The sequence below is a fragment of the Triticum dicoccoides genome, chromosome 2A, assembly GCF_002162155.2.
Source record: "Triticum dicoccoides isolate Atlit2015 ecotype Zavitan chromosome 2A, WEW_v2.0, whole genome shotgun sequence".
In the NCBI taxonomy this organism is placed as follows: domain Eukaryota; kingdom Viridiplantae; phylum Streptophyta; class Magnoliopsida; order Poales; family Poaceae; genus Triticum; species Triticum dicoccoides.
In genome coordinates, this window is record NC_041382.1 from 706,656,836 (window position 1) to 706,673,915 (window position 17,080).

A 17,080-nucleotide genomic window follows, 5' to 3' on the forward strand; every position below is an offset into this window, starting at 1 on the left:
AGATGAATCTGAGATTGTGTGATGCATATCGTATAATCATACCTATGGATACTTGAGGTGACATTGGAGTATCTAGGTGACATTAGGGTTTTGGTTGATTTGTGTCTTAAGGTGTTATTCTAGTACGAACTCTAGGGCTGTTTGTGACACTTATAGGAATAGCCCAACGGATTTATTGGAAAGAATAACTTTGAGGTGGTTTCGTACCCTACCATAATCTCTTCGTTCGTTCTCCGCTATTAGTGACTTTGGAGTGACTCTTTGTTGCATGTTGAGGGATAGTTATGTGATCCAATTATGTTACTATTGTTGAGAGGACTTGCACTAGTGAAAGTATGAACCCTAGGCCTTGTTTCAATGCATTGCAATACCGTTTACGCTCACTTTTATCACTTGTTACCTTGCTGTTTTTATTATTTCAGATTACAAATACCTTTATCTACCATCCATATTGCACTTGTATCACCATCTCTTCGCCGAACTAGTGCACCTATACAATTTACCATTGTATTGGGTGTGTTGGGGTCACAAGAGACTCTTTGTTATTTGGTTGCAGGGTTGCTTGAGAGAGACCATCTTCATCCTACGCCTCCTACGGATTGATAAACCTTAGGTCATCCACTTGAGGGAAATTTGCTACTGTCCTACAAACCTCTGCACTTGGAGGCCCAACAATGTCTACAACAAGAAGGTTGTGTAGTAGACATCAATTTTCACTTCTCATCTCGCAGTTCCGCCACCGTCAGGCTGCCGCGCGCCCCCGTCCGCCGTCTCCGTCATCGCCGTCACCCTTGCCCTGGCCTCGCCGCACCCTACCCCGACCTCGATGTGCCCTGCCCCGACCTCGCCGTCACCGACCCCTGCCCCGACCTCACCACGCGCTGCCTGGCCCGACCTCGCCGTCGCGCACGCCGAGCACCCTGCCCCGACCTCGCCGCCGCTCACCTACACTGTGAGCGCCTCACCGCGTCGTTCTCCCTCCTCTCCCCCTTCTCCCCCGCGCCCCAACGCCACCGCGCGCCCGCCCCAACGCTGTCGCCCGCCCCGACACCGCCGACGAACCAGGCCCCCTGTTCACATATATATATATATATTTATTTTTTTGTTCATATTGTAGTAGTAGTAGTAGATAATGATGATGATGTATGTATGTTCATATGCAAAAGTTAGGATTTTTTCTGTTCTAGATTTTTTTGGTGATATTATTGTAGAATATGCAAATGTTTGTATGTTCATATGCAAAGAATATGTCATTTTTTATAACATTTTTATGATTTCTTTTCTGTTGTAATATTGTTAATAGAATTTTTATTTTGTTCATAGAATTTTTATTGTTTTTTCTGTTGTAATTTTGTTCATAAAATTTTAGGATGAATGATATGTCTCCAACGTATCTATAATTTTTGATTGCTCCATGCTATATTATCTACTGTTTTGGACATTGTTGGGCTTTATTATCCACTTTTATATCATTTTTGGGACTAACCTATTAACCCGAGGCCCAACCCAGAATTGCAGTTTTTTGCCTGTTTTAGGGTTTCGAAGAAAAGGAATATCAAACAGAGTCCAAACGGAATGAAACCTTCGGGAACGTGATTTTCTCAACGAACAAGACCCGGGAGACTTGGACCCTACGTCAAGAAAGGAAACAGGAGGCCACGAGGTAGGGGGTGCGCCCACCCCCACCAAGCGCGCCCTCCACCCTCCTGGGCCCCCTGTTGCTCCAACGACGTACTCCTTCCTCCTATATATATCCACGTACCCCCAAATGATCAGAGACGGAGCCAAAACCCTAATTCCACCGCCGTAACTTTCTGTATCCACGAGATCCCATCTTGGGGCCTATTCCGAAGCTCCGTCGGAGGGGGCATCGATCACGGAGGACTTCTACATCAACACCATAGCCTCTCCGATGAAGTGTGAGTAGTTTACCTCAGACCTACGGGTCCATAGTTAGTAGCTTGATGGCCTCTTCTCTCTTTTTGGATCTCAATACAACGTTCTCCCCCTCTCTTGTGGAGAACTATTCAATGTAATCTTCTTTTTGCGGTGTGTTTGTTGAGACCGATGAATTGTGGGTTTATGATCAAGTCTATCTATGAATAATATTTGAATCTTCTCTGAATTCTTTTATGTATGATTGGTTATCTTTGCAAGTCTCTTCGAATTATCAGTTTGGTTTGGCCTACTAGATTGATCTTTCTTGCAATGGGAGAAGTGCTTAGCTTTGGGTTCAATCTTGCGGTGTCCTTTCCCGGTGACAGTAAGGGCAGCAAGGCACGTATTGTATTGTTGCCATCGAGGATAACAAGATGGGGTTTTCTTCATATTGCATGAGTCTATCCCTCTACATCATGTCATCTTGCTTAAGGCGTTACTCTATTTTTAACTTAATACTCTAGATGCATGCTGGATAGCGGTCGATGAGTGGAGTAATAGTAGTAGATGCAGGCAGGAGTCGGCCTACTTGTCTCGGACGTGATGCCTATATATATGATCATACCTAGATATTCTCATAACTATGCTCAATTCTGTCAATTGCTCAACATTTGTTCACCCACCGGAGAATACTTATGCTCTCGAGAGAAGCCACTAGTGAAACCTATGGCCCCCGAGTCCATCTTTATCATATTGATATCCTAATACTTAGTTATTTCCTTTGCTATTTACTTTGCCTTTATTTTACTTTGCATCTCTTATCATAAAAATACCAAAAAAATTATCTTATCATATCTATCATATCTCACTCTCGTAAGTGGCCTTATAGGGATTGACAACCCCTATTTGCATTGGTTGTGAGGATTTATTTGTTTTGTGAAGGTACGAGGGACTCGCGCGTAGCCTCCTACTGGATTGATACCTTGGTTCTCAAAAACTGAGGGAAATACTTATGCTACTTTGCTGCATCATCCCTTCCTCTTCGGGGAAAACCAACGCAGTGCTCAAGAGGTAGCAAGAAGGATTTCTGGCGCCGTTGCCGGGGAGGTCTACGCAAAAGTCAACATACCAAGTACCCATCACATACCCTTATCTCCCGCATTACATTATTTGCCATTTGCCTCTCGTTTTCCTCCCCCCACTGCACCCTTGCCGTTTTATTTGCCCTCTCTCTCTCTATCCTCCCTCTCTTTCTCTATTTGCCTCTTTTTGCCCGCTTGCTTTTTGTTTGCTTGTATGTTAGTTTGCTTGCTTGTCACGATGGCTCAAGATAATACTAAATTGTGTGACTTAACCAATACCACCAACAATGATATTATTAGCACTCCGATTGCTCCTCTTACCGATGCTGAATCTTGTGAAATTAATACTGCTTTGCTGAATCTTGTCATGAAAGATCCATTTTCCGGCCTTCCTAGTGAAGATGCCGCTACCCATCTAAATAGCTTCATTGATTTGTGTGACATGCAAAAGAAGAAAGATGTGGATAATGATACTGTTAAATTGAAGCTATTTCCTTTTTCGCTTAGAGATCGTGCTAAAGCTTGGTTTTCGTCTTTGCCTAAAAATAGTATTGATTCATGGAACAAGTGCAAATATGCTTTTATCTCTAAGTATTTTCCTCCTGCTAAGATCATCTCTCTTAGAAATAATATTATGAATTTTAAGCAACTTGATCATGAACATGTTGCACAAGGTTGGGAGAGAATGAAATTAATGATACGTAATTGCCCTACTCATGGTTTAAATTTGTGGATGATCATACAATTTTTTATGCCGGATTGAATTTTGCTTCTAGAAATCTTTTAGATTTGGCCGCGGGACGCACTTTTATGGAAATCACTTTGCGAGAAGCTACTAAACTCCTAGATAATATTATGGTTAATTATTCTCAATGTCATACTGAAAGATCTACTAATAAAAAGGTGCATGCGATAGAAGAAATTAATGTTTTGAGTGGAAAGATGGATGAACTTATGAAATTAAGCTAATAAGAGTGTTTCTTCTGATCCTAATGATATGCCCTTGTCTACTTTGATTGAGAATAATAATGAATCTATGGATGTGAATTTTGTTGGTTGGAACAATTTTGGTAACAACGTGTATAGAGGAAATTTTAATCCTAGGCCTTATCCTAGTAATCCCTCTAATAATTATGGTAATTCCTACAACAATTCTTATGGAAATTATAATAAGATGCAATCTGATTTTGAATCTAATATTAAATAATTTATTACTTCGCAAAAGAATTTTAATGCTATGATTGAAGAAAAATTGCTTAAGATTGATGATTTGGCTAGGAACGTTGATAGAATTTCTCTTGATGTTGATTCTTTGAAACTTAGATCTATTCCACCTAAACATGATATCAATGAGTCTCTCAAAGCCATGAGAATTTCCATTGATGAGTGCAAAGAAAGAACCGCTAGGATGCGTGCTAAGAAAGATGCCTTTATAAGAGTGTGTTCTTCTAGTTGCTATGAAAATAAAGATGAAGATCTAAATGTTATTGATGTGTCCCCTATTAAATACTTGTTTTGAAATATTAATCTTGATAATGATGGGACTGAATATGATCCACCTTTACCTAGAAGGCGTTCCAAGAATTCGGAATTTGTTGATCTTGATGCTAAATTTGATAAAAGTGCGATTGAAGAAATTAAAACCCTAGATGTTGCTAAACCCACTATTATGGATTTCAAGGAATTCAACTATGAAAATTGCTCATTGACTGATTGTATTTCCTTGTTGCAATCTGTGCTAAATTATCCTCATGCTTATAGTCAAAGTAAAGTGTTTACTAAACATATCGTTGATGCCTTGATGCAATCTTATGAAGAAAAACTTGAATTGGAAGTTTCTATCCCTAAAAAACTTTATGATGAGTGGGAACCAACTAATAAAATTAAAATTAAAGATCATGAATGCTATGCTTTATGTGATTTGGGTGCTAGTGTTCCCCCGATTCCAAAGACTTTGTGTGATTTGTTAGGTTTCCGTGGTTTTGATAATTGCTCTCTAAACTTGCACCTTGCGGATTCCACTATTAAGAAACCTATGGGAAGAATTAATGATGTTCTTATTGTTGCAAATAGGAATTATGTGCCCGTAGATTTTATTGTTCTTGACATAGATTGCAATGCCTTCATGTCCTATTATTCTTGGTAGACCTTTCCTTAGAACGATTGGTGCAATTATTCATATGAAGGAAGGAAATATTAAATTTCAATTTCATTAAGGAAAGGCATGGAACACTTTCCTAGAAAGAAAATTAAATTACCTTATGAATCTATTATGAGAGCCACATATGGATTGCCTACCAAAGATGGCAATACCTAGATCTATTCTTGCTTGTTATGCCTAGCTAGGGGCATTAAACGATAGCGCTTGTTGGGAGGCAACCCAATTTTATTTTTATTCCTTGCTTTTTGCTCATGTTTAGTAATAAATAATTTATCTAGCCTCTATTTTGGTTGTGTTTTTTGTGTTTAATTAGTGTTTGTGCCAAGTACAACCGTTGGGAAGACTTGGGAAAAGTCTTGTTGAACTTGTTGTAAAAAATAGAAACTTTAGCGCTCACGAGAACTGCTTTCATTTTTATTTGGAAAGTGCTATTTAGTTAATTATTTTTGTAGATGATTAATAGATAAATTACTCATTTCCAGCAATTTGTGGTTCCAGATCTTGCGCTAGCTACAGATTACTACAGATTGTTCTGTTTTTGACAGATTCTATTTTTCGTGTGTTGTTTGCTTATTTTGATGAACCTATGGCTAGTAAAATAGTTTATAAACCATAGATAAGTTGGAATACAGTAGGTATAACACAAATATAAATAAATAATGAGTTCATTACAGTACCTTGAAGTGGTCTTTTGTTTTCTTTCGCTAACGGAGCTCACGAGATTTTCTACTTTAAGTTTTGTGTTGTGAAGTTTTCAAGTTTTGGGTAAATATTTGATGGATTATGGAACAAGGAGTGGAAAGAGATTAAGCTTGGGAATGCCCATGGCACCCCCAAGATAATATAAGGACACCTAAAAGCCAAAGCTTGGGGATGCCCCGGAAGACATCCCCTCTTTCGTCTACTTCTATCGGTAACTTTACTTGGAGCTATGTTTTTATTCGCCACATGATATGTGTTTTGCTTGGAGCGTCTTGTATTATTTGAGTCTTTGCTTTTTAGTTTACCACAGTCATCCTTGCTGTACACACCTTTTGAGAGAGCCATACATGAATTGGAATTTGTTAGAATACTCTATGTGCTTCGCTTATATCTTTTGAGTTATATAATTTTGCTCTAGTACTTCACTTATATCTTTTAGAGCACGGTGGTGGATTTGTTTTATAGAAACTATTGATCTCTCATGCTTCACTTAGATTATTTTGAGAGTCTTAATAACATGGTAATTTTCTATAAATCCTAATATGCTAGGTATTCAAGAATAAAAAAAATTCTCTTATGAGTGTGTTGAATACTATGATAAGTTTGATACTTAATAATTGTTTTGAGATATGGAGATGGTGATATTAAAGTCATGCTAGTTGAGTAGTTGTGAATTTGATAAATACTTGTGTTGAAGCTTGTGATTCCCGTAGCATGCACGTATGGTGAACCGTTATATGATGAAGTCGGAGCATGATTTATTTTTTGATTGCCTTCCTTATGAGTGGCGGTCGGGGACGAGTGATGGTCTTTTCCTACCAATCTATCCCCCTAGGAGCATGTGCGTAATACTTTGCTTTGCTAACTTGTAGATTTTTGCAATAAGTATATGAGTTCTTTATGACTAATGTTGAGCCCATGGATTATACGCACTCTCACCCTTCCACGTTTGCTAGCCTCTCTAATACCGCGCACCTTTCGCCGGTATCATACACCCACCATATACCTTCCTCAAAGCAGCCACCATACCTACCTATTATGGCATTTCCATAGCCATTCCGAGATATATTTCCATGTAACTTTCCACCATTCCGTTTACTATGACACACTCCATCATTGTCATATTGCTTAGCATGATCATGTAGTTGACATCGTATTTGTGGCAAAGCCACCATTTATAATTCTTTCATACATGTCACTCATGCATCATTGCATATCCCGGTACACCGCCGGAGGCATTCATATAAAGTCATATTTTGTTCTAAGTATCGCGTTGTAATTGTTGAGTTGTAAGAAAAATAAAAGTGTGATGATCATCATTATTAGAGCATTGTCCCAGTGAGGAAAGGATGATGGAGACTATGATTCCCCCACAAGTCGGGATGCGACTCCGGACGAAAAGTAAAAAAAAAGAGAAAGAAAAGAGGCCATAAAAAAGAGAAAAGGCCCAAATAAAAAAAAGAAAAAAAATGAGAGAAAAAGAGAGAAGGGACAATGCTACTATCCTTTTACCACACTTGTCCTTCAAAGTAGCACCATGATCTTCATAGTAGAGAGTCTCTCATGTTATCACTTTCATATACTAGTGGGAATCTTTCATTATAGAACTTGGCTTGTATATTCCAATGATGGGCTTCCTCAAAATGCCCTAGGTCTTCATGAGCAGGCAAGTTGGATGCACACCCACTTAGTTTCCTTTTTGAGCTTTCATATACTTATAGCTCTAGTGCATCCGTTGCATGGCAATCCCTACTCACTCACATTGATATCTATTGATGAGCATCTCCATAGCCCGTTGATACTCCTAGTTGATGTGAGACTATCTTCTCCCTTTTTGTCTTCTCCACAACCACCACTCTATCCCACCTATAGTGCAATATACATGGCTCACGCTCATGTATTGCGTGAAGATTGAAAAAGTTTTGAGAATGTCAAAAGTATGAAACAATTGCTTGGCTTGTCATCGGGGTTGTGCATGATTTAAATATTTTGTGTGGTGAAGATAGAGCATAGCCAGACTATATGATTTTGTAGGGATAACTTTCTTCAGCCATGTTATTTTTGAGAAGACATAATTGCTTTGTTAGTATGCTTGAAGTATTACTATTTTTACGTCAATATAAACTTTTGTCTTGAATCTTTCGGATCTCAGTATTCATACCACAATTAAGAAGAATTACATTAAAATTATGCCAAGTAGCACTCCGCATCAAAAATTCTGTTTTTATCATTCACCTACTCGAGGACGAGCGGGAATTAAGCTTGGGGATGCTTGATACATCTCCAACGTATCTATAATTTTTGATTGCTCCATGCTATATTACCTACTGTTTTGGACAATATTGGGCTTTATTATCCACTTTTATATCATTTTTGGGACTAACCTATTAACCGGAGGCCCAGCCCAGAATTGTTGTTTTTTACCTGTTTTAGGGTTTCGAAGAAAAGGAATATCAAACGGAGTCCAAACGGAATGAAACCCTCGGGAATGTGATTTTCTCAGCGAACAAGACCCGAGAGACTTGGACCCTACGTCAAGAAAGGAAATAGGAGGCCACGAGGTAGGGGGGCGTGCCCACCCCACCAGGCGCGCCCTCCACCCTTGTGGGCCCCCTGTTGCTCCACCGACGTACTCCTTCGTCCTATATATATCCACGTACCCCAAACGATCAGAGACGGAGCCAAAACCCTAATTCCATCGTCGTAACTTTCTGTATCCACGAGTGTCAGCGTTCTGGGAACAGGGGTCCCCAGACTTGCCTGCCTGCGGCCTGCGGCGTGGCTCAAGTGGGGGCCCAGCGCGACCCATCTTCATCAGCTCAAGCTCAAGACCCTCGCGAGGGGCCAAGCCTCGTGGGGCGAACGACAGGAAGCTTCCTCAAGAGTGGCCTCATCAGGTAGGCTCGCGAGGAAGCGGAGAGATCAATGCAAGGGTACCTCGCGAGGATCCTGTGACGCAAGCCATGACGATCAAGGCCAGGCGGGCGCCAGGCGGGCGCCAGCCTGCACAGGGTCCTTGTTTCCCCTTTGGTGCAAAGGGGGCAAGCACAGGCCAAGGCATCAGGCAAAGGTTGCCATTCCGGTGCAACGAGACCAAGACCAGCAGAGCAGCAGGATGAAGGTCACTGTGGAGCCCAAGACGGCGTCATCACCAGTGCTTTTGGCAGTCGAAGACCACCTTTGGTCAGAATAACTTGTACTAGATGTTCCCCTTCAAAATGGTCAATTGTTGGCGCCCTTCCCGCTCAATTATTCGGCGAGAGGCCCAGGGCCTCTATAAATAGAGCTAGCCACCACAGAGTAGAGACATATAGACACCCGAGGGAGATACAGAGAGAGAAATCTAGAAGAACCCTAGCAGAGAGAGAGAGAGGCGACGGAACTCACCCTAGAAGTTCATCGCACCAGCTCAAGAACACCTCTCGCGAGGCTGTTCTTCCCTTGTACAATTCATCATCAGCCCCTAAGGCAACCCACCACACCACACACTGGAGTAGGGTATTACACCACAACGGTGGCCCGAACCAGTATAAACCTCATGTCTCTTGTGTTGTTCATCATTTTCATCTTAGTTCGCACGAGAGGATCGGACGTAGATCGTTAGGGGAGAGATCTCCGCGCGCACCCCAGAGTTCGAACCTCAAGGGTCTGACGGAACCCGAAATCCGACATTTGGCGCGCCAGGTAGGGGTGCGCTAGAATATTTCTTCCGCTGTTCACGTGTGATCTTCCATCGTGTCCATGGCTGACGCTCGTCGGGCTCGCGCCGAGCGCCTGGCTGCTCATGCCACTCGCGTCGCCCAGACGGCGCCCGGCGGCGGCCCCCCACGTCGTTCCCCGTCGCCTGCCGCCAACGCCGCCACCGGCCCGGCGGGGAACGAGCAGCAGGCCTTGTCCCAGCATCCTTTGGTGCGGCGGGATGGCCGCATCGCCACCCCGTCGCTGACTCCAGCTGGCTCGTCGTCCCACACCCGTCGCGCACACATGGATGCGCACGCCTCACTGCTCTTGGCGCGGGAGCTCCTCCACCATCGCCCCGTCGACAACCTCTACGAGGACTGGCTCGCCCACATCACCGAGCTCGTCAGTGCTGCAGGGGGCTCCCCCTTGCGGTCCCTCTCGCTGCTTCGCCCTCCGTCCCATGCAGGGGGAGAGGATCAGGAGGCGCCTCCGCCGCCTCCTCCCCAAGAAGGTGCCTTGGCTCCAAGGCGCGTAGCCCCAGGATGGGACCCTCCACGTCCGGCGCCTGCGCAGCAAGAAGGGAGCTGCCAAGAAATCCCACGTCCCCGGGAAGGTGCTCGTGCGCTCCCAGCGCCGGCACGCCAAGATCGCGCCCCAGCGCCTCCACGACAAAACACCGCGCTGCTCCCAGTGGCGGCGCGTGGTGACCCGCAAGAACAAGTCCAGCACCAGCAAAGGGCGCCGGTGGCCACGGTGGGCTGCCTCGCCTTCACCCCTGAGCTGCGCGGCGTCACATGGCCAGGCAAGTTCAAGCCTGACCTCCCTCCCCGCTACGATGGCACAGCGGACCCCGCTGAGTTCCTGCAGCTCTACGAGCTGGGCATCGTAGCCGCCAACGGAGATGAAAAGGTCATGGCGAATTGGTTCCCCATGGCGCTCAAGGACGGCGCCCGCACCTGGCTCCTGAACCTGGCTCCTGGCACGATCTCCTCCTGGAGCGAGATGCACACCCGCTTCATCGCCAACTTCCAGGGCACTCGCGACCGGCCCTCGGCCGTGAGTGACCTGCGCCGCATCAAGCAACAGCCGAGAGAAACCCTGCAGAAGTACATTCAACGCTTCAACTACGCTCGCCTCAAGATCCCCAAGGTAACTGAAGAAGCTATCATCTCAGCATTCTCCGACGGCGTGCGCGACGTGAAGATGAAGGAAGAGCTAGAAATCCATGAAGACCTATGCACATCCCTGGAGCTGTTCAACTTGGCGACCAAGTGCGCCAGGGCTGAGGAAGGGCGTCTCTCCCTCCTCGAGCTCCTGACAGCCGACCCAGAAGAAAAGAAGCCCAAGGCCAAAGACGTGAAGCACAAGAGGGCTGTCGTGCTAGCAGCGGAACCAGACACCAAGCGAGGCAGGGACCAGCCTGAGTCATCCAAGGGCGGACGGTACTGTGTGTACCACGACCTCCACACCCACAACACCAACGAATGTCAAGAGCTCAGAGTTGTGCGAGATGGGCGAATCGGCCGACGCCCAGAGCGCAACGACAGCGGTTATGGCCGAGGAGGAGGAAGAGGTGGCGGACGATGGGAAGACCGTGGCCTTCGCCAGGGATGGCGTGACCACCCTCGCGAGGACCACTGGCAGGATCAGCCTCGCGAGGGAGGCTGGAGGGGCCAGCCTCGTGAGGGCCACCCGCACGGCAACGCATGCCTCCCTCCTCTGCCGCCTCCACCAAGGAGGAACGAAGACCAACACCAGGACGATGGGGCTGGGGGCTTCCAAGAGCCTAGTGCAATTACTTTGCATCTTGGGTGGCGCCCAGGCCCTAGACTCACAGCGCATCTTCAAGCAGTTTGCTCGCGAGGTGAATGCAGTCCTGCCCAAGCTTGAGGCCACGCGCCCTCTCAGGTGGTCTTCGTGCGTAATCACATTCAGTTCCATGGACCAGCTCAAGTGTGCGGCAATGGCCGGAGTCCTCCCGATGCTTTGCTCCACAGTCATCAGCAACGTGCAGGTCACTAGGACCCTCATCGATGGCGGGGCAAGACTCAACGTCCTGTCTGTCGAGACGTTCGACAATCTCCAAGTGTCATACGACCAGCTTCAGCCAGCCAAGCCTTTCTCAGGAGTCACCGATGGTTCCACTATTCCAATTGGGCAGGTTCGCCTTCCGGTCATCTTCGGGCAACACAACAACTACCGCACCAAGCTCATCGACTTCGACGTCACTCACATCCGCCTGCCGTACAATGCCGTCCTTGGGTACCCAGCCCTAGCCAAGTTTATGGCAGTGAGTCACCATGGTTACAATGTCCTCAAGATGCGAGGAAGTGATGGAGTCATCAACGTACCTTGTGAAGAAAGGGATGCAGTGTGCTCGTTTGAGCGTGCGTTCCAAGCCGCAACAATCGAAGACCCGAATCACGGGAGCGGGAGGCCTCCCGAGGCAACCCTCAAGAAGAAGAAGACCTCACCTGGCCCGAGCTACAAGGAGGCAGGCACCTCCGGAGGTATCGCGTCAGGGTTCGCGCCCGATCAGGGAGCGCCGCCCTCTCACGCATAGGAAGGCGCGCCCGGTGCCCTCCTCATGCAGGGCTCGAGGGCTCTCTCTTGGAGAGCCGCCGACCTTGACAAGGTCGCGGGGGAGGCGCTCGGGCACCACTTGGAGGGGTGCTTTCAAGCACGCTTCCCTCAGGAAGGTACAAGTCAAAGGAGACCAAACCCTCAGGAGTTCATCGCAAAGAACACCCATGAGCTACAAGAGTCCAGAGTCATGTGCGGCAGCCGTCGCTTACCTGCCGTGGCCCCGCACCCAGGCGAGGATGGAGGACTGCACATCTGCGTCGACGTACCAGGGCCCAACCGAGCTGCGTCCCAGGAGCGCCTATGGCCTTCGGCCGTAGGGCGCTACGAGGGACCACCTCACAGATACGTTCGCATGCCCTTCGGCCTGCCGAGCGCGGTCGCCGCACATCAGCACCTGTCGAGGAGCATTCTGGAGGCTCGGGAGGGCAGGCATCGCGCGGTCCTGGGGGAGGTGGCGATGGTCCCCGAAGGCCAGCACCTGCCACTGAGCCTCCCGAGGCCCCTGGGCCTGGGGGCTCATGAGGGCCGACGTCTTCACCGCGCATCGCTCACTTCCTCAGCATCCCTTCATCTTCAGCAGCTCCAGGTGACATCTTTCAGAGTTCTACATTCAGCTGGGAGCGCCCACAGGGCTGCACCATTCCCAGGCCGCATGGGTCCGTCCCCGCGGCACATATCCATTTTGTTTATGCTGTTTATTTGCCTTGTTGGGGGTGCCCCTCGGGCTGCATCATCCCCATGCCGCTCGGGCCCGACCCGGTGGCGGTTGCTTTTACCTGCGCTTGCTTGAAATTGGATCTCCTCCTATGTGCTTAACATACCTGACCTAATCACTTCCTTGATCGACGCCTATCCGAAGAGTCGCTCGCTCTGGCACGGCGCGTGCGCACGGGTCCGTCCCTGCAGCGTTGATAAATCTGAGTGGTCGAGCTCTGGCCGTGGCAGCCCCGCAAGGTGCCACCTCACCAGGCCCTCAGTGCCCCAATCACTCCACCGGAGCGACCAAGGGTTGGCAGGCAACCGTAACAACATGTGTTGTTTCTCTTTATGACTGGTGTGCAGGATCTACTCCAGGAGCAACGTTGGGGGCATCTTGAGCTCTCTCTCCTCTCTCCGACACGGACCGCTTGCACGTTAAAAGGGGGTACCTGAGCATCGCGACTCATGGGCTCCTACTGGCTCTCCAGCCCTCACCCCTGCCTTGACCCACGGCATCACGACCTGTCATACCAGCGGCAGCTGAGCTCACTCGAGGGCCGGGACCTGAGGATGTAGAGCATCAAGGAAAGTGCGGGGGAGCGGGAAGAAGCTCGCGAGGGCCTCACCCAGCAATACCTCGGACACCGCCTCTTGAGCCGGGCGCCTCTTCGAGGAGCTACATCAGACGCACAAGATAAGTCGCGCCCTCGCAAGAGCTAGACCAACGCAGCGCTAAATCCCCGCCCAGTGCAACTCTGTCATGGTGACGCTACCTTCCTTTCTCGCCCAGCAAGGATTGCTTGAGAGCTAAAGGGGACCTCCCGAGCATCGCGACTCGGGGGCTCTTACCAGACCTGGGTCTGCTCACCTCCTGGCCTTGACCACGGCATCGCGACCTGGCATACCAGCGACGGCTGAAGCTTGCCTGGGGACTGGGACATGTCAGCGTAGAGCGCCAAGTCCTCGTGAGGATAGAAAGGGGGAGCTTAGCCGGGACAGAACGGACACCTCACACCAATTCATATTAAGGATATAGTGTTTACAAAAGGCACGGTAGACGCCTTACATGCCCCCGCGGGGTGTTGCTTTAATTCCTCGCAGGGAGCAAAAGGTGCTAACCCTAAGGAACGCTACTTGCTAACCCTCCCCAAGCGACGCCATCATTAACAGTGGGTTGCCCGGTGCCGGTGCCAATCCCATCCAGATCAGTGGCGTCGGCGGCCCGATGCAGCTGCCCCACTCCGAGCGCGGCGCGAGCTCGGAGGCTCGTAGCTGTCGTCACTCGTCTTCGGGGTCGCGAGGAGTTCGGGGGAGCCGATGAAGTCCCCAGTCCCTCCGCTGCTGCATGAGGAGCTGCAGGAGGACCAACGGGCAGGGCTGGCCCTCGCCAGTTCGTCACCACTGCCGCTTCCCTTAGGGCAGCATTCCAGCCGGCGTCCCTCTGCATCAAAGACCTTGAAGAACATCAAGGAGGCGTCGTCGTATTCAAGATGGATCACCAAGGCGCCGTTCGCGCGATAGACCCGGGCAATCTCACCCCAGCCCCGGGTCATGAAGACCTTGCCCGGAGCGACGATCGCGACCTCCGCTCCGGTTGCAGGGGTGCCACAGTCGGCATGCTGCAGCCAGGGCTCCAGGGCCCTGCTCGGCGGCATCTCGAAAGCAAAGGAGGGAGGAAGGCGGATCCACGAAGTTGGAGGCATGGCTGTGTGGAGCACAAGCTCGCGAGAGGAGCGCTTCGCGTGGACTCCAGGGGGGACGACGCGCACCACTCTAACTCGCTGGCATCGGCGGCGACGCTGTCAGTGTTGCTCGGCGCCCTCCACCCTGGGGCCCACGACACGGGCATGCAAGGGCAGTAGAAACCCACGCGGCGGCCGCTGGTACCACGGCCTCGACACCACCTGCCAGGCGCCTTCGTCCCGGTGACATAGGATTGGCCGCTTCTTCGGCGGGAGGGGGTCAGGACCCTCTCTGGGGACCTCTCCCTTCTCCTCAGCTGAAAACCGGCGGATCGGTGCCATTGGTGCAAGAGGAAGCAAGGATGAGGAAGAAGAAGGGGAGGAGAAACGGAAAGGGGTGAACTCGCGGAGCTCGCCCAGCCCCATTGTCGGTGTCAAAACCGGCGGATCTCGGGTAGGGGGTCCCGAACTGTGCGTCTAGGCCGGATGGTAACAGGAGGCAAGGAACACGATGTTTTACCCAGGTTCGGGCCCTCTTGATGGAGGTAAAACCCTGCGTCCTGCTTGATTAATATTGATGATATGGGTAGCACAAGAGTAGATCTACCACGAGATCAAGGAGGCTAAACCCTAAAAGCTAGCCTATGGTATGATTGTTGATGTGTATGTTGTATATTCTCTCGACTAGCCTGGCCCTGGTTTATATAATGCACCAGAGGCCTAGGTTAACAAGAGTCCTAGCCGAATACGCTGGTGGGGAGAAGTCCTTGTCTTGATCGCCAAGTCTTTGTGGAATCTTCCTTGTATGCGGCAGCTGTCTGAACTGGCCCATGAGTATACGGCCATGGGGGCCTCGGCCCAATCTAATAGATCGGGAGACGATGTGGTGAGTACCCTCTAGTCCAGGACACCGTCAGCAGCCCCCTGAACCGGTCTTCAAGTTAGGGACGCTCCTCGATTCTTCCGAACTGTTCTTCATCTTCGGTCGTCGGACTTGAAAACTGGTTCAACAAATCTTCTCATCTTCGATCTTGAGGATCGCCGAAATGCATTCGACGAATTTATACGCCGGGTATCCGAGGAGCCCCTTTAAGTTTCCGGCCTTTATCAATGCCTTATTATTTTTATGCCACACCTCGGGTTTGAAGTTTTTCCCGGGAGGCAGTGTCCTCTTGCGTCTGAGCTCTAACGCCGGACTGTATTCGAGGTATCTTTTGCAGCCGAGCACCAATGCCGGACCGCTTCCCAGCTCTAACATCGGAATGTATCCGAGCTCCAACGCCGGACTATGTATCCGAGCTCCAATGCCGGACTATATCCGAGGTGTCATATCATCTTCTTTCAAAAAAGTTTGAAGGAGTTTAGCCGAGCTTAACGCCGGAAATGCCCTCTATGGAGCCAGCCACTAGAGCCCGAGCTTTATGCCGGACTACTTCCGAGGTGGTGCACCACCCCGAATGTGGGCCGATTTTTGTGAATATTTTTTGTTGGTGCAATTTATTCTCTGCCGAGATATATAGCCAGTAGCCCTCAAGGTGTGTATCGGTCTAAAACCCGAGATGCGCCTGAAGGATGACGTAAGACCGCTGATCCTAGTAGCCGCTGAGACTCAGGTTGATTTGCAAAATCAGCCTGAGGATCAAGTCCAAGCTCGGCAGAATACTTCGGGACACTAAAAGCGGCGTGCTCAGTTCTCGAGACTTAGGTTGGGTGCAGCCGACCAACCTGAGGATCAAAATCTCCTCGGAAACTATATTGCACATAAAATTTTCTGCATTGGACAAGCAATGCAGTAGCCCCCAAGACACTGGTCGGGTGGCAACACCAGATCAGGGGATCGATGTGCCCCTTTAATATTTGTAAATAATAAGCCCGAAGCCCAGTAGCCCCCGAGCCTTAATGCGGGCACGGGTGGCCGAATTAAGGATCAATATCCATAGTAAAATCACAAATTATGTGTAATGACTCTATGTATCCAAGTGCTTTACGTCATTAATGCTCAGATCCGCATTGTACAAAACTTTGTTAACCGACCATCGGCTTCCACCTCCTCGGCCGGTAGCCGAGGAGTGTTTGTCCTACTTTATAAAACCTTTATGAGGGCAAAGATTTACAACAAACAAGGCAATCTGGCCATACGGTTTTATAAACAAAGGTACGCAGAGAGTTATATTACTGTTTAACAGAAGAAATGTCTTCCAAAGAAAATACTCCCGCTATCGGTTCCTTTCTTTGGGTTGTCATGCTAAGCATGATCATTAAACCTCAGCTCTAATGTAAGAGCAAAATATCGAGGATTTAGTTTGGGAGGCCAGTTAATAGCCCCCGGTAGTGTTTGGCGACAGTCGGGGTCAAGCCGTAAACACTTTGGCCAATGTTATGAACGGCCCGTCATTTAACATAGTCATCGCATCGCTGACCAGTTTACGCTTATTGTGACAGTCAGTTTTCGTCTTTCTCCACTGAGGTGCTTAACCATGTGAGCTGGAAGCATAATCGCAGTGGTCCTCCCTTTGCACGCCTAGCCGAACAAAACGGAACGTAGGAAGCAAGTGCAGGAGCCGGGCAACCCAACTATTGACCGAAGACACAATTCGAAACCGATGCAT

At 48.7% G+C, this 17,080-nt stretch overlaps 1 protein-coding gene across 1 annotated transcript in view; it reads left to right on the forward strand.

Moving 5' to 3' along the window:
* Positions 1-826: 826 nt before the first annotated feature.
* The window catches only part of LOC119358148, a 60,115-nt gene continuing 43,861 nt past the window's right edge, over positions 827-17,080 (forward strand). The window contains exon 1 of the mRNA XM_037624832.1: positions 827-952. Within this exon, the coding sequence (XP_037480729.1) occupies positions 827-952 (126 nt within the window). The remainder of the gene's footprint in view (positions 953-17,080) is intronic.